At 42.3% G+C, this 24,406-nt stretch overlaps 1 protein-coding gene across 6 annotated transcripts in view; it reads left to right on the forward strand.

Annotated features, from left to right (window-relative positions):
* LOC142158094 (uncharacterized) overlaps positions 1 to 24,406 on the forward strand; it is a 129,637-nt gene that overhangs the window by 29,119 nt on the left and 76,112 nt on the right. For all 6 annotated transcript variants that reach the window (XM_075211726.1, XM_075211723.1, XM_075211724.1 and 3 more), the window contains 6 exons: positions 10,670 to 10,772; positions 11,313 to 11,467; positions 12,969 to 13,055; positions 13,527 to 13,677; positions 14,524 to 14,682; positions 22,405 to 22,514. In XM_075211726.1, the coding sequence (XP_075067827.1) occupies positions 10,679 to 10,772; positions 11,313 to 11,467; positions 12,969 to 13,055; positions 13,527 to 13,677; positions 14,524 to 14,682; positions 22,405 to 22,514 (756 nt within the window). In that variant the 5' untranslated portion in view covers positions 10,670 to 10,678. The remainder of the gene's footprint in view (positions 1 to 10,669; positions 10,773 to 11,312; positions 11,468 to 12,968; positions 13,056 to 13,526; positions 13,678 to 14,523; positions 14,683 to 22,404; positions 22,515 to 24,406) is intronic.

Consider the following 24,406-nt stretch of genomic DNA (forward strand, 5'->3'; position numbering starts at 1 on the left):
ACTGTGGAGAGCTGTGTTATATGCTGCACAATTCAGGTTATTATTATGTAATGAACAATTGGATCTGTGTAATATGCTGTTGTGGGTGAAGATGACCCCAGCTCAGATTGAATGCTGGAACCCAGAGGCCTTAAGATGTGAGTTGCATACAGTGAGATATTGTCACATCACGGAACAAGCTGCCCAATCAGTTCATATAAAATACTTCTGAGATTTTTTCCATACTCACACAAAGCACAAATACAAATCAGGTCTCTTTTTGAACACACTGATCAACTGGGGATTATTTGCTGACAATGTGCAAATGACATATCATCAGTAAGTTTACTGACAGTCATTCATGTAGTAACATTTTCATTCATCAGTAAGATAAAATAATAAAGGTCCATCACTATACTTTATATATAAGTATCAAACTAACAAAGTTAACCCCCCTGTTTGAATGATAATGTCAGAGGTAACTTTCGCCGGGGGCCCATACACAGCATAGGGAAGCCTATTTAATTAACAATACACATATTTACCATCTAAGGATAGCGTTTGCCGGGCGACAGAACAAGAAAAAGTGCTTTATTATCAAAATAAAATGTTTTTTTCTATTCTTTTAAAAAAAATTATAATTTTTTTTCTTTTTTTTTTTACCATTGTTTATGTTTAACTTTTTTTTTTTATTACTTTTTTTTTTTAATCAAATCTGAAACTGGAAGTCCAGGCTTCCCATTATATTGTGCATGTACCATACTTGCCTACTCTCCTGGAATTCCCGGGAGGCTCGCGAATTTCGGGGGAGTCCCGTAATAGTAGGAAAACTTCCCGGATTCGCCGAAATTCACGGCATTGAATGGTGGGGGCGGGGCTTAATCGTATCATTAAGTACCTCGCCCGCTATTCATTGCCGTGAATTTCTGCATTTTATAGTGGGGGTGGGGCTATGGGGCGCAACAACGTCACCACTCTCTTCGGTATCTCCCGGGGGAGAAGTCTTGAAAGTTGGCATGTACGAGTCGGAGGGGTCTTCAGAAATAGAGTTGTATTTATATTAAAATGTTTGTGAACCTGCAGAATATTCAGCTCTGTTTGAGGGAAATTACAATCAGAAGTTGCAGTCGATGAGGTGACCATTATATGTTAGAGGCCCTTGTGCTCCTCACAGCTTTGTGTACGTGAGTCGTGCCTCCACTAGAGGTTCCCGAGGACCTGGAGACTAGATAAGGGTACAAAGCTTTGGCCTTCATCAACCCATGATCGAGTAAATAATGTACAAGTAGAGGAAATTCAACTCCATGGTTACTCTTTGCAGAAGCGATGATGAAAACATAAACACTGCCGACAACAGTATAGAATCCTTTGTGAGGTCACCAGGATAATCACTCTTTAGTCCTCTCTTGCATTGTCTAATGCCAGCGATCAAGGTTCCACGGTCAGCAGAACATCAAGCAGGAATGGAGCCTGTATATAGGATATACCGAGGAAAGTACCCGTACTACGTCACCGCACAAATCAGGTTTGCTGGAGACCACATGTACAACATGTTATCTGGATGGATGAGACAAATGAGGAACTTATAGGTAATTCGGGAGTCTCCCGGACATTTCGGGAGAGTAGACACCTACGAGATTAATCGGTCACTATTGTGAAAATACACTTTATTCAGAGAGTAAGACAGTTACATTATTTCAATAATTTTCATCTATTATTTTCATCCTGACATGGTGACAACAGAACAAGTATCGCGGCAGTACAAGCACAAGTAAGCGTTTTGCCCTATAATAAGTCGCCCCCTGTCTGACTGTCTATCGGATCCTAATGATCTCTATCTCACACACACACACACACAACAGTTCTTTTTATGAGCTGCATTTGTCTAATATGACCACCAGGTGGCAGCATACTTTTCCTTATAAAACTCCATCCACGGCAAATCTGTAGGTTTGTATGATGATGCTGGAGAGACGTAAGACGCAGTGCAGTGTTTGGATTCCAGTCTGTAATTCATATAACAAGAAACGTTACGATGAGGTGGGCTAAATGGAACCAAGAAGTCCTCCACTGTAAATAAATGACAGAAGGCACTTACATATCTCTTCTATAACAAAGCATTGTCTCAGAGAACCTAATAATGAGGGATTTACTTCTGCTAATCACTTGTAGACCAACTATGTATCCACATCCGTCGCTTTATAGCACCGACACAGCGTATATGGTCATGTCCTACTTGCATACAGCTGCTTGGAGCCTATCAATTCTCTAGGACCCAATGAAAGTGACGCTTAGGCTTCAGTGATGTCACTGGTTCCAAGTGAATGAATAGGATTACTTGCCCTAAATATTAGTTCACCCACGATATGTCTGTGGGTAGGTGACACAGGCGTCCGATTCCATACATCCCAACCGTCCCGATTTAGGCGGGACAGTCCCAAGCTGAGGGTTCTGTCCTCCCGTCTCATTGGCTTTGTGCCGATTGGTGGGATATTAGGGAGATATTGCACGGGTGTGCACGCCAAGGAAGGGTTTGGAGGGGGAGAGAGAACGGGCCGCCTAGCACTTCAAAAGTGCTAGACACCCCTCCTGGGGGTGTGGCCACACCCCCATCGTGCCGTAGTAACACCTCAGGGGTCACCTACCCAATTGTTGGGAGATTGTTGGGCAGCACAGTGGCCTAGTGGTTAGCACTTCTGCCTCACAGCACTGGGGTCATGAGTTCCATTCCCGACCATGGCCTTATCTGTGTGGAGTTTGTATGTTCTCCCCATGTTTGCGCGGATTTCCTCCGGGTGCTCCGGTTTCCTAACACACTCCAGAAACATACTGGTAGGTTAATTGGCTGCTATCAAAATTTACCCTAGTTGCTGGACCTGTGTGGAGGGGGTGTAATCAGGTAGAACAGCCTAGGGATAATTTGGTAAGTTTGGGAGACGGAAAAGTCTTACTTTACGAGGGCGGGAATTCCACAGAGTGGGTACAGCTAAAAAATGTCCTGGAATTGGGAATGGGAGCAGGTAATGGGCAGAGCATAGGAGATATTGGCATAGGAGATATTTAGTGACAAGAGCAGAGATTATTATTATTATTATTATTAATTTTTATTTATAGGGGACCACTAGGTATCCGTAGCGCCGTACAGGGACAGACAGAAACACGGTACAGGGTGACACAGCACGGTACAGTTAACAAAAAAGCACAGTAACTTTTAAGCTCAAAGTACAGCTAGATGAAAGGTGAGAGCCCCCAGTAGAGAGAGGGGTAGAAGGGCAGAAGGACCTCACGGAAGAGACAAGGAGCTGGAGAGCAGAGTTAAGGTGGTGGAGAACAGGAGGAGAGGAGGCTCTGCTCGAAGGAGCGTACAGTCTTCGAGCATGTTGGTGAATTTTTGTTAATAGCTCACTAGAAGTATTTTATGTTTGATTCAGTAAACTACAGGAACCAATGTAGGGACTGTCAGGGTGTGGCAGCAACATTTTGCAAAGAAAATTAGTCTGGCTGCTGTATCCTAAATAAATTATAAGGGTGAAAGTCTTGTTCGGGGGCAGACCAGTAAGAAGGGAATTGCAGTTTTTGCAGTGTCACAGAATGTGCTGGTGCTATATAAATAAATATTGATGATGATGAGATATGTACATATTCTGGATCTGTTTCTAAGATCTATTTAAGGGGACTTGTATACATTTTGGATGTGGACTAATCTTATTCAAGGATGACACCTACACAGCAGTCTTGAGAGGAAGGGTTTGTTGCTGTGTTGTCAACATAAATAAGAGATGTCAGGTAGGTAGATTTGGTTGACTGATGGGAAGATTATTACCTCAGTTTTTGAAAGATTGACAGCTGTGAGAGGATATAAAGGATGAAATGACAGATAGACATCAGTAACGCGGGCCAACACAGATGTTGAGATCCAGGGAGGATAAATAGATTTGGGTGTCATCCGTACAGAGTTGATACTGAAATCCAAAGGAGCTTATTCGTTTTCCAAGAGAAGTGGTGTAGACAGAGATGAGGAAAGGACCAATGCCCGAGCCTTGTAGTGCTCCACCTGATAGAGGAAGGGGATCCAGAAACATTAGGACAACAAAAGGAGTAGTTTGATAAGTAGGAAGAAAAACATGATAAGACAATGAATCTAGCATTTGTTTGATAAGTGAGTGTCCGATGCAGCAGGTGAATTAGAAGGGAGTTGAGAGATGGGACGCTAAGCTGAGAGAGTTTGGGATGTGATTTTTCAGAATAAGAGTAATAACCACATGCTTAGTAATAATGATATAATATAATGATGGAAAGAAGCCAGTGTGGAGGGAGAGATTCCAGGAGGTAAATGTATCAAGCTGAGAGTTTTCCGGCGGGTTTGAAAGACCAATCAGATTCTAGCATCACTTATTTAGTGCATTCTACAAAATGACATAAAATCTAATTGGTTGCTATAGGCAACATCTCCACTTTTCAAACCCACCGGACAACTCTTACCTTGATACATTTACCCCCAGATGTTAGTTATGGCTGGAAGAGACTGCTCTGTGAGTGTCAAGTGGACAGTAAGTAGAATGGGAAGAGAAGTTTTCAGTAGATACTTAATCTTCATTTGTGGGATCACATGAAGAGAAGGTGTCAGAAGGTTCAGGAAAGGAATTGAGAAGGTTGTTTCCCGGAGAAGAGGTTAGCATTGAATGTCGGAGGCTACACTATTAACTAATGAAAGTGTAGATTGCTTGTTCCTCATTCCTGCCCCCCGCACTCCTTGGAAAGTCCATGTGTTCTTTGGATTAGTCACTGATAAAAAAGGCCAAACAGATTGATGGCACCTCTATATATAGAATACTGTATGTGATGAACTGTACCTCCTTCCGTTTCACATAGAATCCTCTACAATCTCATTCTCAAATTTTCTTTAGATGAGGGAAATCTCCTGGGTATTAGTGTTAGAGCATGTGTATATATGGGCTTAGATGTCCCTGATGGGAGGTATCGCCACTGCAGACTAGGGTAGATCAGATCAAGTTTATCCCACTATTATATTAAAAAAAGATGTTAGAACAACTTTGTATCTTTGTTTAGAGCATATTTGCCAATTTTGGCAAGTTGGCCTCCGGGAAATCCGGGGAGAGGCAGGTGTGAGGGGGAGGGGCTCAGTGAATCCCGTCATTTGCCCTGCCCCCTTAACTGTTACAATTTCTAGCCTATAACAGCATGGGGCGGGGCCATGATGACGGGTGAATCATGTCCTAAACCCCGCCCCCATCACTTAACTAATGACATGGCCAGGAAGCGGGAGGTTGCCCTGCTCTCCAGGGAGGACTCCCAGAAATCCGTGAGTCTCACGGACATTTGGGAAGAGTAGGTAACTATGATTTAAAGTCAGCCGCAGCCTTCTGAACTAATGGTTGTTTTACCATCACAATACAACCATGCAGCGGGGGTGTTTCACACGTGCCGTTTCAATTGGCTGACTTAGAAATCCTAGTGTTACCTAACGTAGTTTAATAATAAACTGTGGCCTAATAATGATTAATATCATTCATTATTGCCATAATAACGGTCAATAAATCTGGCGACTGCAGAGAGTAAATGACTGGGAAGAAGGAAGAGCTCTGAGAGACAGAATACAACACATTCCTCTGAAGGTGATAAAACTCCCCCAGGATACATATCCCCTTATAAATAATGAATGTGTCTTCTGGCATAAATCTGATGAGGGTAAAAATAAACTTATTACGATTATTGCCAAGGCAGACTGCTAGCAGTTTATTGGTGGCAGTAATGCATTATACTGACATATATAAAATTATAAAATAGATTGTTTTGTATACATTTTAGAATGTAAATATGAGCTAGTAACATTAAATAATTATATACGTGCAAGATATTCTACCTAATGATGGAACTCTCTCTCCCTTTCTATATATATATATATATATATATATATATATATATATATATATATGTGCATCAGTGTGTGTATGTGTACATATATAGGTATATCACATGGTATGAATACCTGGCAGAGCAGACGTCTTATTATTATTTATATATTTAGTACTACAGTATTATGCACCAATGTACAGAGAGAATATTTAGCATTCCTGTCCCATTGGAATTTGCAGTCTAAATTCCCTACCACACATACTGGGGTCCACTTTAGTGAACATCCAATTAACCTAAATTTTAGTACTGTGAGAGGAAACCCATGCAAATATGGGATAACATACAAACTGTATAAACATAGTGTTCTAGCTGGAAATCGAACTCATGACCCCAGTGCTGTGGGGCAGCAATGCTAACCACTGTGCCACCATGCTGTGTTTCCAATGTTCTAGCCTGTTAAGAGGCTTACAAATGGCTAATCAGTAACAGGTTGAAGTTGTAGAGTACAAGAGGTCCTGTTTAGGTAAGACAAAGAGGCTATACCTGTACCTCTGACCGCCATTCACTGCTCTAGAGCAGGCGGTTTGCCAGGAAGCATCTAACAGAAAGTGCTGTCCTATGTCAATTGTAACATATATATATTATAACATTAGAGTCTACAAATCCTTGTGTAACATTCTGATAGAATCCTGTATTGTGTGGACCCTAAACTGGTATGAGGACACTCACTCATATTACTCTCTCTCTCAACGTTCCCACCAGATGGTGGAACAGCGTCCTCAAATCGGGACCGTACCACCTAAATCGGTGCGGTTGGGAGATAAGGTTTAGCAAGATCAGTTTCTTGAAGAAACTGGGTTATGGTTGAAGTGTGCAAGCTTGACCGACATGAACATGCACCGCCGCGACTCTTACCTTCCTTCTGCGGGCGTCTCGGTGGTCATAGCGACGGTACGCCCGGTGTCTTGATCCCGGTTGCCTGGGCAACAACCGGGACGCTGGAGATCTCCTGCTGCCACACCCGGCCAGCTGTCAAACAGCCGGGCCTGTGCGCTCAGGTCTGTGCAGGGCCAGCCACCCATAGCTGTGAGTTAATTAGGCAGCTGCACACTCTTTTCTCATTGGTTAGTAGTGCCATGTATTAATTAAGCTACTCCTGGGTATTCTGTCAGGGCTCTTCCCTGATTGGCTCTTAGGACTATTTAAGGCAGTGAGGACTGAGCCTCACTGCCGGTTATAGCGTCCTGTTTCCAGTACTGCTGCCTGCTCCTGAGCTATTGTTTGGTGTTGAACCTTAGATTGATTGCCTGTGTATGACCTTGGCCTGTCTCTGGATTCTGAACCTCGCCTGTGACCCTGACCTATTGCCTGTACCCCGATTCTGCACTTTGGCCTGTGACCCTGACCTATTGCCTGTACCCGGATTCTGAACCTTTGCCTGTGACCCTGCTGGTAACTAACATCTCCTCTGGTGCTCCGTCCAGTCCACAGATCTCTGGCCTGCCTCCACTCCATGTGTTACCTTCTGTACCTGTACGCGGCCGTGTGATTATAAACTTATACTACTTTGAGCTTAAGTCCTGGGGGCATCTGAGTACCTGTGAGCATAACCAGTCTCTACAGAAAAAAGCGGCTGCTATAGGTGAAGACCTCTGCTACTAGTTCTATAAGTTTATGTCGCACTGATTGCCGTATCACAAAGTTATTGCAATCATTTAATTACCTTCTATCTTAGTGACATTCTAAACGTACATGTAATAAACATTCATATTACTACATTCTGCAGAGAGAGATACCTGTGCCATGTTTAAACGATTTAATACATTTACTTTTTCTTATGTCTTCTTTGAGCAAGACATGCCTAAATGCACAGAGGCGATTTTAGTCACAGTAACACTAAATATTTATATGATATATTTTTGTCTTGTGCTACAACATTTTATCTAAGAGTCAGGCTTCAATGAGTTTTGTGTCCATGTCACCTTTTCCCTAATCCCCTGTGACCATACTGCAGGAATACATTGTTCACTTAACAAGATGCGCGCTTATTATTATCTTCCTGTGTGCTGCAAATCGATGTGGGTGGTTTTGAAGTTCATCAGAATTTCAGAGATCCGGTTGATGAATTAATAGGTCAGTCCATCCTGATTCACCAAAAATGTACTGAACAAGCAACGTCCGCTGGACAATTAGTCCAATCACAGTGCACGGAATGTAGACAAGCCAATCAGCAAACATCAACAAATGTTACATGTCCATAGTCATATAGCTATAAAAGGAGTGTACAGCCACTAGGACACGCAGTGATCTTAGACTGGACTAGGAGTATCCCCAGACTACATTACACTTGTGTGTGCGCTGTATTAGTTACATGTACATTAGTTACATAGCCGTGCAAACACTATTGGAACTTTGCCTGCCTGATTTTTTATTATTACACATTTTATTTACTTCTGTATTAGCACCATTACCTATCTATACGTAGAAATACTCGGGTAGCTCAGCGTTGTATTTGTTAAAACACACTAACTGGCGCAAAACTTTTTTCCGTACTTGTCGTTAACACCATTTGCTATATAAGTAATCCAATATACATTGTGTTCTCAACCCATGTATTTGTTAGAACACTACATGCAGAGGATGGGTACCTGAAAGGTCAATGCTTGTGCGCTGTTACACTAACGCTTCAGTCATTCATAGAAAATATGTGGGTACTGGATCAGTTTATTGTTTTGAATAGTAACAAATTAAATATTTAAATATGCAAAAGTGACTGAGGGGTATATTTACTAATCTGCGGGTTTGAAAAAGTGTAGATGTTGCCTATAGCAACCAATCAGATTCTAATAATCATTTATTTAGTACATTCTACAAAATAAAAGATAGAATGTGATTGGTTGTTATAGGCAACATCTCCACTATTAGGTCTATAAGCTAGAAAAAGCGCACTTGTATATGTATGTCTGTATTTATGTAGAGTCAGACGCAAATTGCGATCCCAACAACTCCAAAAGAGTATTACTTATTCGGATGTGTAGGGTACACCAGCGTTAGGTGTATGTCTTAGTACTCAATGCAGAAGGGGCATTTCCCTTATTGTACACAACCTAATAAGGTAATAAAAACACGTTTTAATACATAAGTACAAATAGGTAATGCTGTCAGATAGTCAAGAGGGATTAATGTCTTATTAATAAAAGACAAAGTCTAGTTTATTAAAAATAAATAATACAAAACCTCCACATCTTTTATTTATCCCTTAAAAAAATAAAGGGGAATGACAGAGGCTAATTAATTTGATTAATTAATACGGTAGTCATCATCATCAAAGCATATTAATATACCAGCCCCCCCACGCCCTCCCCCCCCTATCCTATCTGCGTTCACATCTACCTGAGTCGCAATTAATTATTAATTATATTAATTACTTGGCCTACTCTTGCCCCTTCCCTTCCCCGCGCCACCTCTCCAGGCACACAGTCATAAGTTGAAGATGCACACTTGCGTACTTTGTATTTTGTGCACATGTGCAGTGCAAAAATGTGTATTTTGCACAAAAAAACTACCCCAGACATACATACAATCTAAATAAGCCCTAGGGGTGAATTTACTAAGAATCGTGTTTGGTGGCGGTTTTAAACAGCCACACATCGCCAGTGCTCCCCAAACCGCCACATTTACTATAGGGCGGTTTGAGGCTCTGATGTAAAATACCTGGCGATGGGTGGTGGATTGCAAACATCTTAACTGTCGATGAGTTAGTCCAAACAGCCATCAAAAAGACAGATTTTTTTTTAAACCTGTTTCTGATTGGCTTGATAGCTCAAGCCTTCTGTTTGAGCTATCATAACATTCAGAGCATAAGCGGAAGCACCATTCACATATAAATTGAGGGGGCAATCATTTATTGATTAAGGAGCAAAATTAATTTATAACTAACTTATGGGGACAAAATTATTGTATTATGATAGGGGCACTATATAGTGCCACAAGTGTGCATCATAAAAAAACTATATCCACAAATAGTAGTGCCCAGTTAATATATTTATATATTCATATGTCCCCCATAATATAATGCAATAATATTATCCCCATAATGTAATGAAAAATTTGCCCAATATGTTAATTATAAATTAATTTTGCCAATTAATCAAATTAAATGAATAAATTAAATTAAATTAATAATAATTGCCCCCAAAATGTAAATGTCAATGGTGCTTCCTCTTATGTTCTGAATGACAGCATGCAGTGTGAGCAATGTGGCCTCTCACAACCATCTCTTTTGGTTTGGCCATTTGGATAGAGATTTTGCAAACCCCAGCTTAGTAAATTTGGCTGTTTGTATGTTCATCATTGACAAAATGGGGGTGGCAATTTGTAAAGTGGTGGTTTTTAAAAAAGTCAACTGTGGCCGTTTTAATGGCGATTTGGCCTTTAGTAAATCCGGCGGTTTTAAAACAGCCGAAAACTGGCGGTTTCATCAAACGTCAATATAGACCCTAATGTCTAGAAAGGTCCACATTGTCTTGTATTTTCAGTTCTTCTGGAAGAAAATATTATACTAGGTTCATGTTATTAAATCATACGTTGACATATCAGCAGGCCCCCATCAAGAAGCCAATTTAAATGAAAATAGACCGTACTATGCTTGTTGTAGAGTAGACCATCTGATCACAATTCTGTATTCTGATAAAACAATAACAGTCCCTATGTATATTCCGAGAGAATAGAGACATCGTTAGAACATCTTCAACTAGTCTCTGACCTATCAGTTTGGCTGACATGCTTTTATGCAGCAATATTTTCTTTGCAGGGGGATGTCATGGCTTTCAATGAAAAGGTAGCTTGGATCCAGAGTCAATATGCCAAGTACAAACCTGTTCTGAAGCGATCAAAAGATGACATCCCGAAATCAGGTACTGGACACTTTGTGGCTCACTGTGTAACTTCATTGACGGTCATTTGCACAACCTGAAAATAGCATTTTGTTCGCTTATTTTATAGCTCTAAATTGTTTTGCACCTCACAGAACAGCGTATCAGTAGCAATTGTGAACAATGGGTAGATTCACTGTACATAATCTCTGTAGATAATCCTAAAAAATGCCAACACAACTTTCTACCTTACCATACACGCAGCAAAACTTCACTAAACATCCAGCTATCACTTGTTCCCATCTCAGTGCCCCTAATAATGACAGCAGTGCTCTTGCAGTATTTATTTATTTTTTTATAAACTTTTTATTAGGAACATCTTTTTTTTCAATGAAAAGCATTACAAAATCTCGAGAGGTTAATCAATAACAAATAACACGTGTTTACATACAGCTGAACACAAAAACACTCTCATGGTTCTATCATATTCGGAAGATAATTGTGTAATTATCCAGAACAGCAAAGATGTTGTTTTAACATGCTTTTGCAGTATTTTAATTCTCAGTTTTCTGATAAATGTAGGGCGCACTCATACCGAAACCTACTCTGGTCTAGAGACAAGATTTGACGACAGTACCGAAGATTCCGTTCATCTTCCCGAAGAAGTCAACAATCACGTCTCTCAAATCACTGTTCTGAAATATTTTATACATTTATCCAAGAATGAGGGGGAGCAGGTAACCATAGATGTATGCGGAGATTACATTGTATGGTTCTGTAAAGGATGTAAAATACTTGTTAACACTATTTCTCCTTTCCTAATAAGCATTATATTGAAAGATTAATATTTATTTCTAAAACTATACATGAGTTGTATGCCTTATGCTGTATAAGCCAAAGGTATTTACATTGAGAGACGCTTTTGTGTAGACCAGTGGTCAGTCCTCCGACACTTCCCCCTATGGTCCCCTCTCGTAGTTTGTAACACTTGTTTAAAATGTCTGCTGATCTGTTATTACAGATAGGTGTCCCTTTCTTTGGTTAAATGCATTATTTTACCTTATTACTGAGATTAAGGGTAATTTGTGACCCTTTTGAAGGTCAGAGTGTATCAGGTTGCCTATCACTGCTGTGGACCAACCAAGAATCTATAATGAGTGTGAAGTTTGTCACTCGTGGTACTTTACTTGTTCTGGGATTGAGTATTCTAATAAAACATATCTCACATCCATATTTGAGCCCAAATCTCCATGCCCTGTATTCCTTCCAAATGTTTCTCTTTTGTGTCTATTTCCTCCTATAGTGCATAATATGTTGGCGTGTATATATATATATATATAACAAAGGCCAATAAAATTAAAAATAATAATAATAATAATAATAATAATAATATTATTATTATTATACAGATGTAGCACGTCATGTTTGCTTATGGTAGTAGCAGTACTTTTACCACACACAGAAATATATATATATATATATATATATATATATATATAAAGAAAGAGAGAGAAAGAGAGAGAAAGAGATATAAATATATATATATATATATATATATATATATATATATATATATATATATATATTTATTTCAGAAGTATCACAACTGATGATATGAGATAAAGAGAGATTAGGGAGATTTTCTTCCCCTAGGCATCGTGAGAGCAGACGCTTGCAATGGCATACATCTCGTTCTTCCAATGAATTGAAATGTTTCCATATATATATTTGTAGATCTTATCATATTTACCAACATTCCTGATTGGAAAAATTTTGACATTTTAAGCCATGCCCAAAACCAGCCCCAAACACAAGAAAACACCATAAAAGCGGAAGTCTTGTTCCTTTTCACTACAGAAATAGGGACTGTCCTGCAAAAAAATGGGACTGTTTCAAGGCTTCTGTTATTAATAGCCCCTTTGATAGAAGACAACTTGTATTTTAGGCTTGTTGTTCATTAAAGAGACAGTTTATTTTCCTAGAGTTTTGTAATCTCCTATATCTCAATTAAGGGGATTGATTGGATACTGAGAACTAATTTACTGTGTCTGACACTTTAAAGGAAACAGGAGAGAATGAGAACAGATGGAGTGTAATTTGTGTCCTTTGTGTGACATCTCCTATACAGTACAGCTCAGCCGTATGGGCAGCCACTCTCCATAATATTACATGGATATACATAGCGAGATAAGAGATAAATCTGAATATATCACTGAAACAATCCGTGTTACTCTGCAGATTAATTTTGATACTATTGATAAGCTCATTGCCGGAGGCTCTGACGTGAATGAGGTGGATAGACACGGACAGACGGTGATGCACGAGGTGAGACGTCCTGTTCCATATCACTTCTGTTACGTAAAGCGTACCCAGCGCGTTTTCTCCATAAATATCTGTATCCATTAGGGCTGCATGGCAGCACGCTGGCTCAGTGGTTAGCACTTCTGCCTAACAGCACTGTGGTCATGAGTTTAATTCCTAACCACGGCCTTATCTGTGTGGAGTTTGTATGTTCTCCCCGTGTTTGCGTGGGTTTCCTCCGGGTACTCCGGTTTCCTCCCATACTCTAAAACATACTAGTAGGTTAATTGGCTGCTATTAAATTAACCCTAGTCTCTTTCTATGTCTGTGTGTGTGTGTGTGTTAGGAAAGGTAGACTGTAAGCTCCAATGGAGCAGGGACTGATGTAAATGAGTTCTCTGTACAGCGCTGCGGAATTAGTGGCGCTATATAAATAAATGGTGATGATGTTGATGGTTACCTGTCAGATATAACAGTCATCATTCTCACACCTAGGTAGCTAAAAGTTGGCACACGGAAGTTGCCCAGTTCTTGACTGAAAGACAGGCCGATGTAAACCAGCGGGATCATTATGGGGTCACCCCGCTGCATGTGTCTGCTGCTGTGGACTACCCGGAGATGGTCACCCTGTTATTGAAGCAAGGAGGTGAGTATATTTGTATATAATCTACACGTGATGTTAATATATGGGATACTGTACCCCATGCTGTAAATTGTAAGATCACCGAGGAATTCCATGGCCATATAAAAGCTGGAGGCCACAGACTGCTCTTATACAGGTGACTTCTAAACCCTGATAATCTGTAATAGGAGAAACGTTGTTCTTTATAATACATGAGCTTTGCTGCTAATCACTGAAATTATGTCATCAAATCTCATCAATTATAAGTGATAACCGGTGGTCCAGAAGGGGGTGTGCGGGGTCCCCATATTTGGCCCCATCTGCCCACACACAGCGGAGCCGGATTACGAATGGGGGAAAATGACCAATAGTTTTCTGCAGCAACTGCTTTTCCTACTGCCTTAAAAAATGTTTGACTTTTTGTTAAATTTGTCATTGTGGGAGGTAGTGCCAAATATGTAACCAAATATATTTGTGGGGCCCGAAATATGAATCTGTTTTGGGATTTTAAGAAGTAAACTACCGAAATCAGTCAAATGCTTTTAATATAAATTAGGATGACCTGAGTGCAAACCTTTTACCATAAGTGTCCTGCAGGCAGAACACAATATTACACATTATTTATGTTTTCCTGTCTGGACAGTGACTTAAATGTTTAAATCTCATCTACCTTTCTTGATGCCAACAACAGCGTACAAACGGCTCCCCCCTACAGCCCTATCATAATCATGGGGGTGATGAAGGGATAAGAGGCACCGTACATCAGTGCTGTTTTTAATGTAGGTGTTAGCTCTGCTGTATCCCTTTAATGTGAATATATATAAGTGACCTGGATTTATACTTCTCATTAACTCGCACACTTGTTAACAGCCGACATCAATGCAGCCACAAAGGGGAAGCAGACGCCACTCCATTATGCCGCTAAATACGACGCAGTGCATTCTCTGAAAGCCCTTTTGAAGGCAGACGCAGACACCAATGCCCGAGATCACAAGCAGCGCACTCCTCTCCAACTGGCCGCAGAGCTAGGTAAGAGCCAGTGAACGATGGTGATATCGCCGCCTCAGTCCCTGACACGGTCCCTTACCCAGCACAGCAGACATGCTGAATCATATAAAGCCCTCTGTAAAATACAGAAAGAAGCGAGAAAGATAATTGACTTCATTTAGAGTTAGGAGTAGATACAGCTAGAAGGTGCAATTGTGCATTCCTCACATCGCAACATAATGGGCCAGATCCATGTTTGGATGTAAGTCCCTTTCCTTGCCGTATCTTGTGTGAAATTGCTCTGCACGTGCTCAGAAACGGCCCTTGAAAGCAAATGCATGCAAGTCACGTCTGCACACACGTTCTAGCATGTATACACAGCTGTCATCACTTACGCCTGCCTTGTAGCTGGTGCAAGTGATACAGCCGAGAATCATGTACTTGAGAGATGCCCAGAGCTTGAGTCAGTCGGATGTGCATGTGCTCAACCTTGGCACGCCCTTACTGTACATTTACTACGTGCATATTCCCCTTCCCTCCCCCATTCCACTCATGGAATCATAGGCTGGTGGAAGGGCAGGACAGTGGCTCAGTGGTTAGCACTTCTGCCTCACAGCACTGGGGTCATGAGTTCAATTCCCGGCCATGGCCTTATCTGTGAGGAGTTTGTATGTTCTCCCCGTGTTTGCGTGGGTTTTCTCTGGGTGCTCTGGTTTCCTCCCACATTCCAAAAACATATTGGTAGGTTAATTGGCTGCTAAGAAATTGACCCTAGTCTGTGTGTCTGTCTGTGTGAGTGTATGTTGGGGAGTTCCCTGTACAGCGCTGCGAAATTAGTGGCGCTATATAAATAGATGATGATGATGATGATGAAATGATGATGATGAAGTGTCCTTTGCGTTCGAAGATTAAATGATTAAATAGATACACTTGCGTTAACTGGCATATAGTCAGTTTGTGGGCATGTGCAGAGCAAATTATATGCAAATACAACACGTATGGGCATTTACATTTCTTAATTAATCAGGCCCTGTATGTAAAGTACATTAAGAACATTCTGATTTATGTATTTAATGTAAAAAAAAACTTTTTTAACAATCCATATTTTTATTATTGATTATAGTGTTTAGAGTTGTTCATTTCTTTTATAATAGAAACATTTTTTGCATGCGTTCTAATGTGACCTTATTGCGCATACGCTTGTGTGTATACTGCAGTCTGTTCTGTCTGTCTACCTAGGGCAGATAACGTATAGACAGAATGTACTTACACCCAGCGTCGGACTGGCCCAGCGGACTACCGGTAAAATTACCGGTAGGCCCGGCTACCTTATGGCCACACCCCCTTTTTGATGTGGGCGGAGCTTACCTGGAGGCCCGTTGTTTACACCAGGGTGCTTGCAGTCCTCTCCGGCGTCCCCGCTGCTGCAGATGACTGGCTGTCACTCACAGCCAGTCATCTTTCACATGCGATCATGTGACCTGCCCCCTCCCCCTGTCAGCTGATGTTCCCGCCGCCGCTGAAGGGAGAAGAGCAGAGAGGCTGCAGCTATCAACTTTTGGGTAAGTAATACTTAGTTTAACCAGTTGTTTATATTGTTGCATATTTGTTGGCAGGCTTTCCAAACATCTTGACTAAGATAGAACTATAGTATAACATTAGGGGTGGGGGAGTGTGTGTGTTATACTGTGTGTGTGACAGAACGGAGGCCCCTGCTATACTGTGTGTGTGAGAGAATGGAGGCCCCTGCTATACTGTGTGTGAGAGAGAATGGAGGCCCCTGCTATACTGTGTGTGAGAGAATGGAGGCCCCTGCTATACTGTGTGTGTGAGAGAATGGAGGCCCCTGCTATACTGTGTGTGTGAGAGAGAATGGAGGCCCCTGCTATACTGTGTGTGTGAGAGAATGGAGGCCCCTGCTATACTGTGTGTGTGAGAGAATGGAGGCCCCTGCTATACTGTGTGTGTGAGAGAATGGAGGCCCCTGCTATACTGTGTGTGAGAGAATGGAGGCCCCTGCTATACTGTGTGTGAGAGAGAATGGAGGCCACTGCTATACTGTGTGTGAGAGAATGGAGGCCCCTGCTATACTGTGTGTGAGAGAGAATGGAGGCCCCTGCTATACTGTGTGTGTGAGAGAATGGAGGCCCCTGCTATACTGTGTGTGAGAGAATGGAGGCCCCTGCTATACTGTGTGTGAGAGAGAATGGAGGCCCCTGCTATACTGTGTGTGTGAGAGAATGGAGGCCCCTGCTATACTGTGTGTGTGAGAGAATGGAGGCCACTGCTATACTGTGTGTGAGAGAGAATGGAGGCCACTGCTATACTGTGTGTGAGAGAGAATGGAGGCCCCTGCTATACTGTGTGTGAGAGAGAATGGAGGCCCCTGCTATACTGTGTGTGAGAGAGAATGGAGGCCCCTGCTATACTGTGTGTGTGAGAGAGAATGGAGGCCCCTGCTATACTGTGTGTGACAGAACGGAGGCCCCTGCTATTCTGTGTGTGTGAGAGAATGGAGGCCCCTGCTATACTGTGTGTGTGAGAGAATGGAGGCCCCTGCTATACTGTGTGTGAGAGAGAATGGAGGCCACTGCTATACTGTGTGTGAGAGAATGGAGGCCCCTGCTATACTGTGTGTGTGAGAGAGAATGGAGGCCCCTGCTATACTGTGTGTGTGAGAGAATGGAGGCCCCTGCTATACTGTGTGTGTGAGAGAATGGAGGCCCCTGCTATACTGTGTGTGAGAGAATGGAGGCCCCTGCTATACTGTGTGTGAGAGAGAATGGAGGCCACTGCTATACTGTGTGTGAGAGAATGGAGGCCCCTGCTATACTGTGTGTGAGAGAATGGAGGCCCCTGCTATACTGTGTGTGAGAGAATGGAGGCCCCTGCTATACTGTGTGTGAGAGAGAATGGAGGCCACTGCTATACTGTGTGTGAGAGAATGGAGGCCCCTGCTATACTGTGTGTGAGAGAGAATGGAGGCCACTGCTATACTGTGTGTGAGAGAATGGAGGCCCCTGCTATACTGTGTGTGTGAGAGAGAATGGAGGCCCCTGCTATACTGTGTGTGAGAGAATGGAGGCCCCTGCTATACTGTGTGTGAGAGAGAATGGAGGCCCCTGCTATACTGTGTGTGAGAGAATGGAGGCCCCTGCTATACTGTGTGTGAGAGAATGGAGGCCCCTGCTATACTGTGTGTGAGAGAGAATGGAGGCCACTGCTATACTGTGTGTGAGAGAGAATGGAGGCCACTGCTATACTGTGTGTGAGAGAATGGAGGCCCCTGCTATACTGTGTGTGAGAGAATGGAGGCCCCTGCTATACTGTGTGTGAGAGAATGGAGGCCCCTGCTATACTGTGTGTGAGAGAGAATGGAGGCCACTGCTATACTGTGTGTGAGAGAATGGAGGCCCCTGCTATACTGTGTGTGAGAGAATGGAGGCCCTGCTATACTGTGTGTGAGAGAGAATGGAGGCCCCTGCTATACTGTGTGTGAGAGAGAATGGAGGCCACTGCTATACTGTGTGTGAGAGAATGGAGGCCCCTGCTATACTGTGTGTGAGAGAGAATGGAGGCCCCTGCTATACTGTGTGTGAGAGAGAATGGAGGCCACTGCTATACTGTGTGTGAGAGAATGGAGGCCCCTGCTATACTGTGTGTGAGAGAGAATGGAGGCCACTGCTATACTGTGTGTGTGAGAGAACGGAGGCCCCTGCTATACTGTGTGTGTGTGAGAGAATGGAGGCCCCTGCTATACTGTGTGTGAGAGAGAATGGAGGCCCCTGCTATACTGTGTGTGAGAGAGAATGGAGGCCCCTGCTATACTGTGTGTGAGAGAGAATGGAGGCCACTGCTATACTGTGTGTGAGAGAATGGAGGCCCCTGCTATACTGTGTGTGAGAGAATGGAGGCCCCTGCTATACTGTGTGTGAGAGAGAATGGAGGCCCCTGCTATACTGTGTGTGAGAGAGAATGGAGGCCACTGCTATACTGTGTGTGAGAGAATGGAGGCCCCTGCTATACTGTGTGTGAGAGAGAATGGAGGCCCCTGCTATACTGTGTGTGAGAGAGAATGGAGGCCACTGCTATACTGTGTGTGAGAGAATGGAGGCCCCTGCTATACTGTGTGTGAGAGAGAATGGAGGCCACTGCTATACTGTGTGTGTGAGAGAACGGAGGCCCCTGCTATACTGTGTGTGAGAGAGAATGGAGGGCCTTGCTATACTGTGTGTGTGAGAGAATGGAGGCCCCTGCTATACTGTGTGTGTGTGAGAGAATGGAGGCCCCTGCTATACTGTGTGTGAGAGAGAATGGAGGCCCCTGCTATACTGTGTGTGAGAGAGAATGGAGGCCCCTGCTATACTGTGTGTGTGTGTGTGTGTGTGTGTAGGGGGGGGGGGGCTGCTATACTGTGTGTATGTGAGAATGGAGGGCCCTGCTATACTGTGTGTGTGGGAGAAGGTGGGGGCTGCTATACTGTGTGTGTGTATATGTGTAGGGAAGGGGGCCCTGCTATACTGTGTGTGTGTGGGAGAAGGTGGGGGCTGCTATACTGTGTGTGTGTGTGTGTGTGTGTGTGTGTGTGTGAAGGGAGGGCCTGCTATACTGTGTGTATGTGAGAATGGAGGGCCTTGCTATACTGTGTGTGTGATTGAAAGTGAGGGGCCTGCTATGCTGTGTGAGGGAATGGGGGTTCTTAATATAATGTGTGATATAAGGTAAGGGAGGAGTGCTGTCTTAATAGTGTAATGGTGGGAGGTAGGCTATTAATTTAATGGTGAAGATTAGGTGGGGGCTAATGGGTGCTATTTTATTTGTGGCGTGATGGGGAAATTTAATTTATTGGTGAGCTATTTAATTTAATAGTGGGGCCTATTAAATTAGGATGGGGTGACAGGACCTTTGATTTAATGCTGGGGTGTTATGGGGCTATTAATTGAATGTGGGGCTGAGTTTGTGGAGGAGGGCTCTTTATTAAATGTGAATAAGAATGATTTAATCCTGGGGATGGTTGTGAGAAATGGTAATATTAAACGTAAATGATATTCATTTTTGCTGGGGTTAGTTGGAGGGAAATGGGTCTATTTATTTAATGTGAGTACTATTATTTTAATGTTGGGACTGAAGGGAGGCCTAATTATTAAATGTGGGTGCTGTTGATTTAATGGCAGGGATGGTTGGCGTTTCTAAATGTACCCATTATTTTTTCCAAATAGGGCCCTCAACATTCCAGGATCCAGACAAGCCCCAACTAAAGAAACCAGCAGCCACAGGTGGTAAAAGTGACAACAACAGGTAGGACAGTCTGTCAAATGATCTAAATCTAGTGCAGGCTTGGCTAAACTGTGGTACTCCAGGTGTTGTGAAACTATAAGTCCCAGCCATACCCTTACAGCAATAAGCTGCTATATATTGGCAAAGTATGCTGGGGCTTGTAGTTTCACAACACCTGGAGTGCCACAGGTTAGCCAATCCTGGTCTAGTGGGACAATCCTGATTTTTGGTGACTGTTCTGCCCAATCTAAGGGGCAGTTCAAGACTGTGTATTCTTTATACACACACTGCATTCTTTATGTACTTTATATACTGCACTAAGGTGCTAGATGTCCTTCTTGGACTGACCACTCCCCCTCTAGTGTCTGGTGTGGTGTGGTGTGGTGTGATAGAGGTGGGCCTCTATGATGGCTGACCACACCACCTTTGGTGGGCCCCTAGTGTTGCATTCCCCGGTGGGCCCTTTATGCACCAGTCCGACACTGCTTACACCCAGATTAAAATGGAAACGTATCTTAAGCGCCGCTTGGATTTGAACTACACTCAAGTTCCTTGCTCTCTTTTTAAACCCAAGTTGAGTGCAGGTTTCGTCCGAACGTGAATCAGTCCCAAAATGTCCATCCAGTTGAATAACAGAGAATATTTGTGCCAGACATACAGGTGTACAGATGATTATACTTAGCTACAATAGTGTAAAAATAGTGTTGAGATGCGGATTGACAGTGTTAGTAAATGCTAAAGTTGTATTACCCTATTTCTACAGAATATAATAATATAATGATGTGTCATGTACACAATGGAGAATACTGTCTTGACAGTGCTATAAATAAAGACACATTTTCTAGAATATGATTAAATACAAAAACAAAATGCAAACACAAAGTAAATGTACATCTGTTCTTTTGCCCTTTAAAGAACAAGTAAGAAATGTTTTTTCCTGCAGTAGTCCAAATGGAAATGTTGTTTAAGTAATGTGAATAGACAGCCCTGACTGCATCTAATATAGCTGTTTATGAATTATGTTGGAGGGATCAGTGTGCTAACAGCCAATCAGAAGTCATTGTCATCATTTTTTAACGTTACAACAGTCATCCAACAAGCGCAGAAGTGACCTAATTGTGTCTCATTTGCGTAAACGCCTTCGTAATGCAATCAGGTTACACTCTCCCCGTTCCACCTCTCCAAGTGTAAGGAGACGCTACACAAAAAACTAGAGTTACTTACTGGCCAGCAGATGATTATGATTAATGGGAGCTGTTTAAAGAGAGTTTGGCGGCTGCATAACATCAGGACTGAAGGCTAACTCTGGCACCACTAATACTCGCCGGTTCTTCTGGCAAATGCCAGATTCAACCAGGTCACCTGCCCGGGCCTGCTGCTAAACCTAATCACATCATCAGCTTTTGACGGAAGTCCAGGGAGTGGCTGGATATATCTATAGTATGACCTTCATCTGATTCACTCCAGCGACTCCATAACTCCCGCCAGGACCTACTGGCTTGGATAGACTGGTCTGTAGCAGAAAGGGTGCGAAAATACTTAGGGCATAGGGATAATGGGCTGCTGCTAGACACCTCTTACTTAAATAGTCCTGGTAACCCATCCCTGAACAGAATTTCCACCTTGGCCCACCAGTTGTATTATATATTTTTTATGGGCAGCACGGCAGCTCAGTGGTTAGCACTTCTGCCTTACAGCACTGGGGTCATGAGTTCAATTCCCAATCATGGCCTTATCTGTGAGGAGTTTGTATGTTCTCCCCGTGTTTGCGTGGGTTTCCTCCGGGTGCTCCGGTTTCCTCCCACACTCCAAAAACATACTGGTAGGTTAATTAGCAGACAACAAATTGACCCTAGTCTGTTTGTCTGTCTGTGTTCGGGAATTTAGACTGTAAGCCCCAATGGGGCAGTGACTGATGTGAATTTTCTGTACAGCGCTGCGTAATTAGTAGCGCTATATAAATAAGTCGTGATGATGATGATATTTCTCCCAGTGGTACTCCTGTGGAACGTTTCAGCAAACATTACCATTTGTGTGCATCTTGGTACTCCTAAACTCACACATTTCCTGTGTTTATTTCTGCCTTTTACAGGGAAATGTTAGGGCCTGGATCCCGTTTGCATTCTGTCCATCATGATTTGAACCCAATATTGACATTGCCTCTAAATTCATTCCCAATCTGTTGTATTGACAGAGGATTATCACACTTTAAAAGGAATAATACAGGTTTTAAGAGGAGATAAGGGAAATGTGGGACACAACAAGAAAAATTGCACCGCAGGCGAGGTAAACTCTACAAGCAGACTCAATGACACTTTTATAGAATCTAGGACAATTCCTGCAAGAAAATTATTATACAGTCTTGATATTTTCATTAGACAATAATAATAATAATAATCCTACTACAATCAAGATAGTGTGCTGTCCATAAGTAAGTGGTAGATAGCCCATTATTGATTTGTTTACAGCATCGGTTATCTTTCTCAGATCGCAGTGAGGCGGCGCGTTTGCTGCTGCACCTCAAATGTGACGCAACTGTTCAAGATGACACTGGATTGTCCTGTCTGACGTTGATGGTAATGAATATGCCGCCTGTGGTAAGTCTGAAATTGTGCCAATTTTGGTGATGAAAAACAAACTTTCTGAAAAAAAATATGTCCCTCCAATATGGTTTCTGTTTGTAAATATGTAACCCATACTTGCCAACTCTCCCTGAATGTCAGGGAGACTCCCTGAAATAGGGGTGATCTCCCTCACTCCCTGAAGAGTCTGGCATTCTCCCTGATGCTGAGCCAGTACAAGACGTGGTTGGCTTCACCATCTGTGGCATGATGCCACAGTTCAGAAATTGTGTCCTATGTCCATGTATTGATGCCTATGGAGGTGGCCATTTTCATGGAGACCATGATTTAATCAAAGACTGACAGGTAAGACAACATGACTTCAGTAATGGAGACAGAAATGTAAAAGACACTTCAGTCTCTAGAGATTCATTAGCTGCTTTTCTTTAACACATCGTTGCCTACTCTCCCGGAATGTTCGGGAGACTCCCGCATTTCTGGGAGACCTCCTTGGAGAGCAGGGCAACCTCCCGGTTCTCGGCCCTGCAATAGATAAGTGTCAGGGGGGGGCTTAATGAAGCAAATATCGCATCATCTTAGCCCCTGCGATTAGTCAAGCCCCGACCCCGCACGCCCACCTCCCCCGGGATCTCCCTGAAGCCAACGAGGAAAAGTTGGCAAGTATGATGTACCTCTAACTTCCAGCATTCCATCTTCACAGCTCTTTTTCCACAGCTGAAATCCTCTAAGTGATCCATTTATAAAAATATCAGTTTATTGTAGGTTAAATGAACATGTAACCATCATTATACTAATATTGTGTCTGCTTTATTTCTGCAATTTTTGCCAGGCATCGTTTTATTTTATATTTGTGTTGAACTGTACAGTGCATTGTTTTATATAAAATGACTAAACCTGTTAACGATTACTTTATCTGAAAGTAATAACGGCATGTACAGGAATGACAATTTTACTACTTGGATAGAGTCTGATATTTACCGAGCTTCTATTTTTTTCTTCTATTACTTTTATTTTTCTTATATTTTTTAAAATATATTTTGCAGCCCTGGTTGCAAAATGAGCAATATATTTAAAGGAAGTGAACACAATATGGATAAAACACAATTATTTGGCTTCCCCTCTTGTGTGTTTAAACATCATGTTACACTATGGTTCTATTATGAACCAAGGGACATGTTAAGTAACTTTCTGAACATGACAATATGTGTTTTGTGTGTATTTACAGCATTATTTTGAGGTATTATGGGGAGACACAAGTACTTAAGTGTTGGCTCCATTCACAGTTTCCTGAATGTAATTGCAAACGATACATTGCCAGGTTATTTTCCTGCGTTAATGGATTAAGTTCTTCCATATCCTCCCCCCATCATGGATTAATCTAATTCTTTCTCATTTACTCTGTACGTCGCGTGCCTCCAGTTGCTTAAATGTATAGCCTTACATTAATCTGTGCATTAAACTGTATGCGTATATGTACATTGTCTGCCCACACTTCCAGTTAACATAATGCCGGTAACCAAATGACATCCTGTCCGGGATATAACCTTACATAATGAGTCTGTTACCTGCCTCCTATAAGCCACAGCTTACTGTATCTCTGTGCATTCTGTATGCTTTGCTATATGAGCGGTGCCTAATTTGTGTTCTGTTATATAAACCATGAAACAACCAGTGGATGCTTTCACCCCGGGGGGCACTGAAAATAGGAAATATAATAGGTGGTCAACTGCCCATGTGTCATTTATGGTTTTACAGTTCCATGCTAGAGAACACGGTTACCCAATCTGGGCACCAATGGATCAGTTTGATGTACAGACATGGATGATACTGTGGTAGTTGAGATAGTTCAGTAGGTCTAGACAGCAGCAGCAATGCACAGATTTATAATTTAAGTACTAGTAACTGTT

Source organism: Mixophyes fleayi, chromosome 5 (assembly GCF_038048845.1).
Source record: "Mixophyes fleayi isolate aMixFle1 chromosome 5, aMixFle1.hap1, whole genome shotgun sequence".
NCBI lineage: Eukaryota > Metazoa > Chordata > Amphibia > Anura > Limnodynastidae > Mixophyes > Mixophyes fleayi.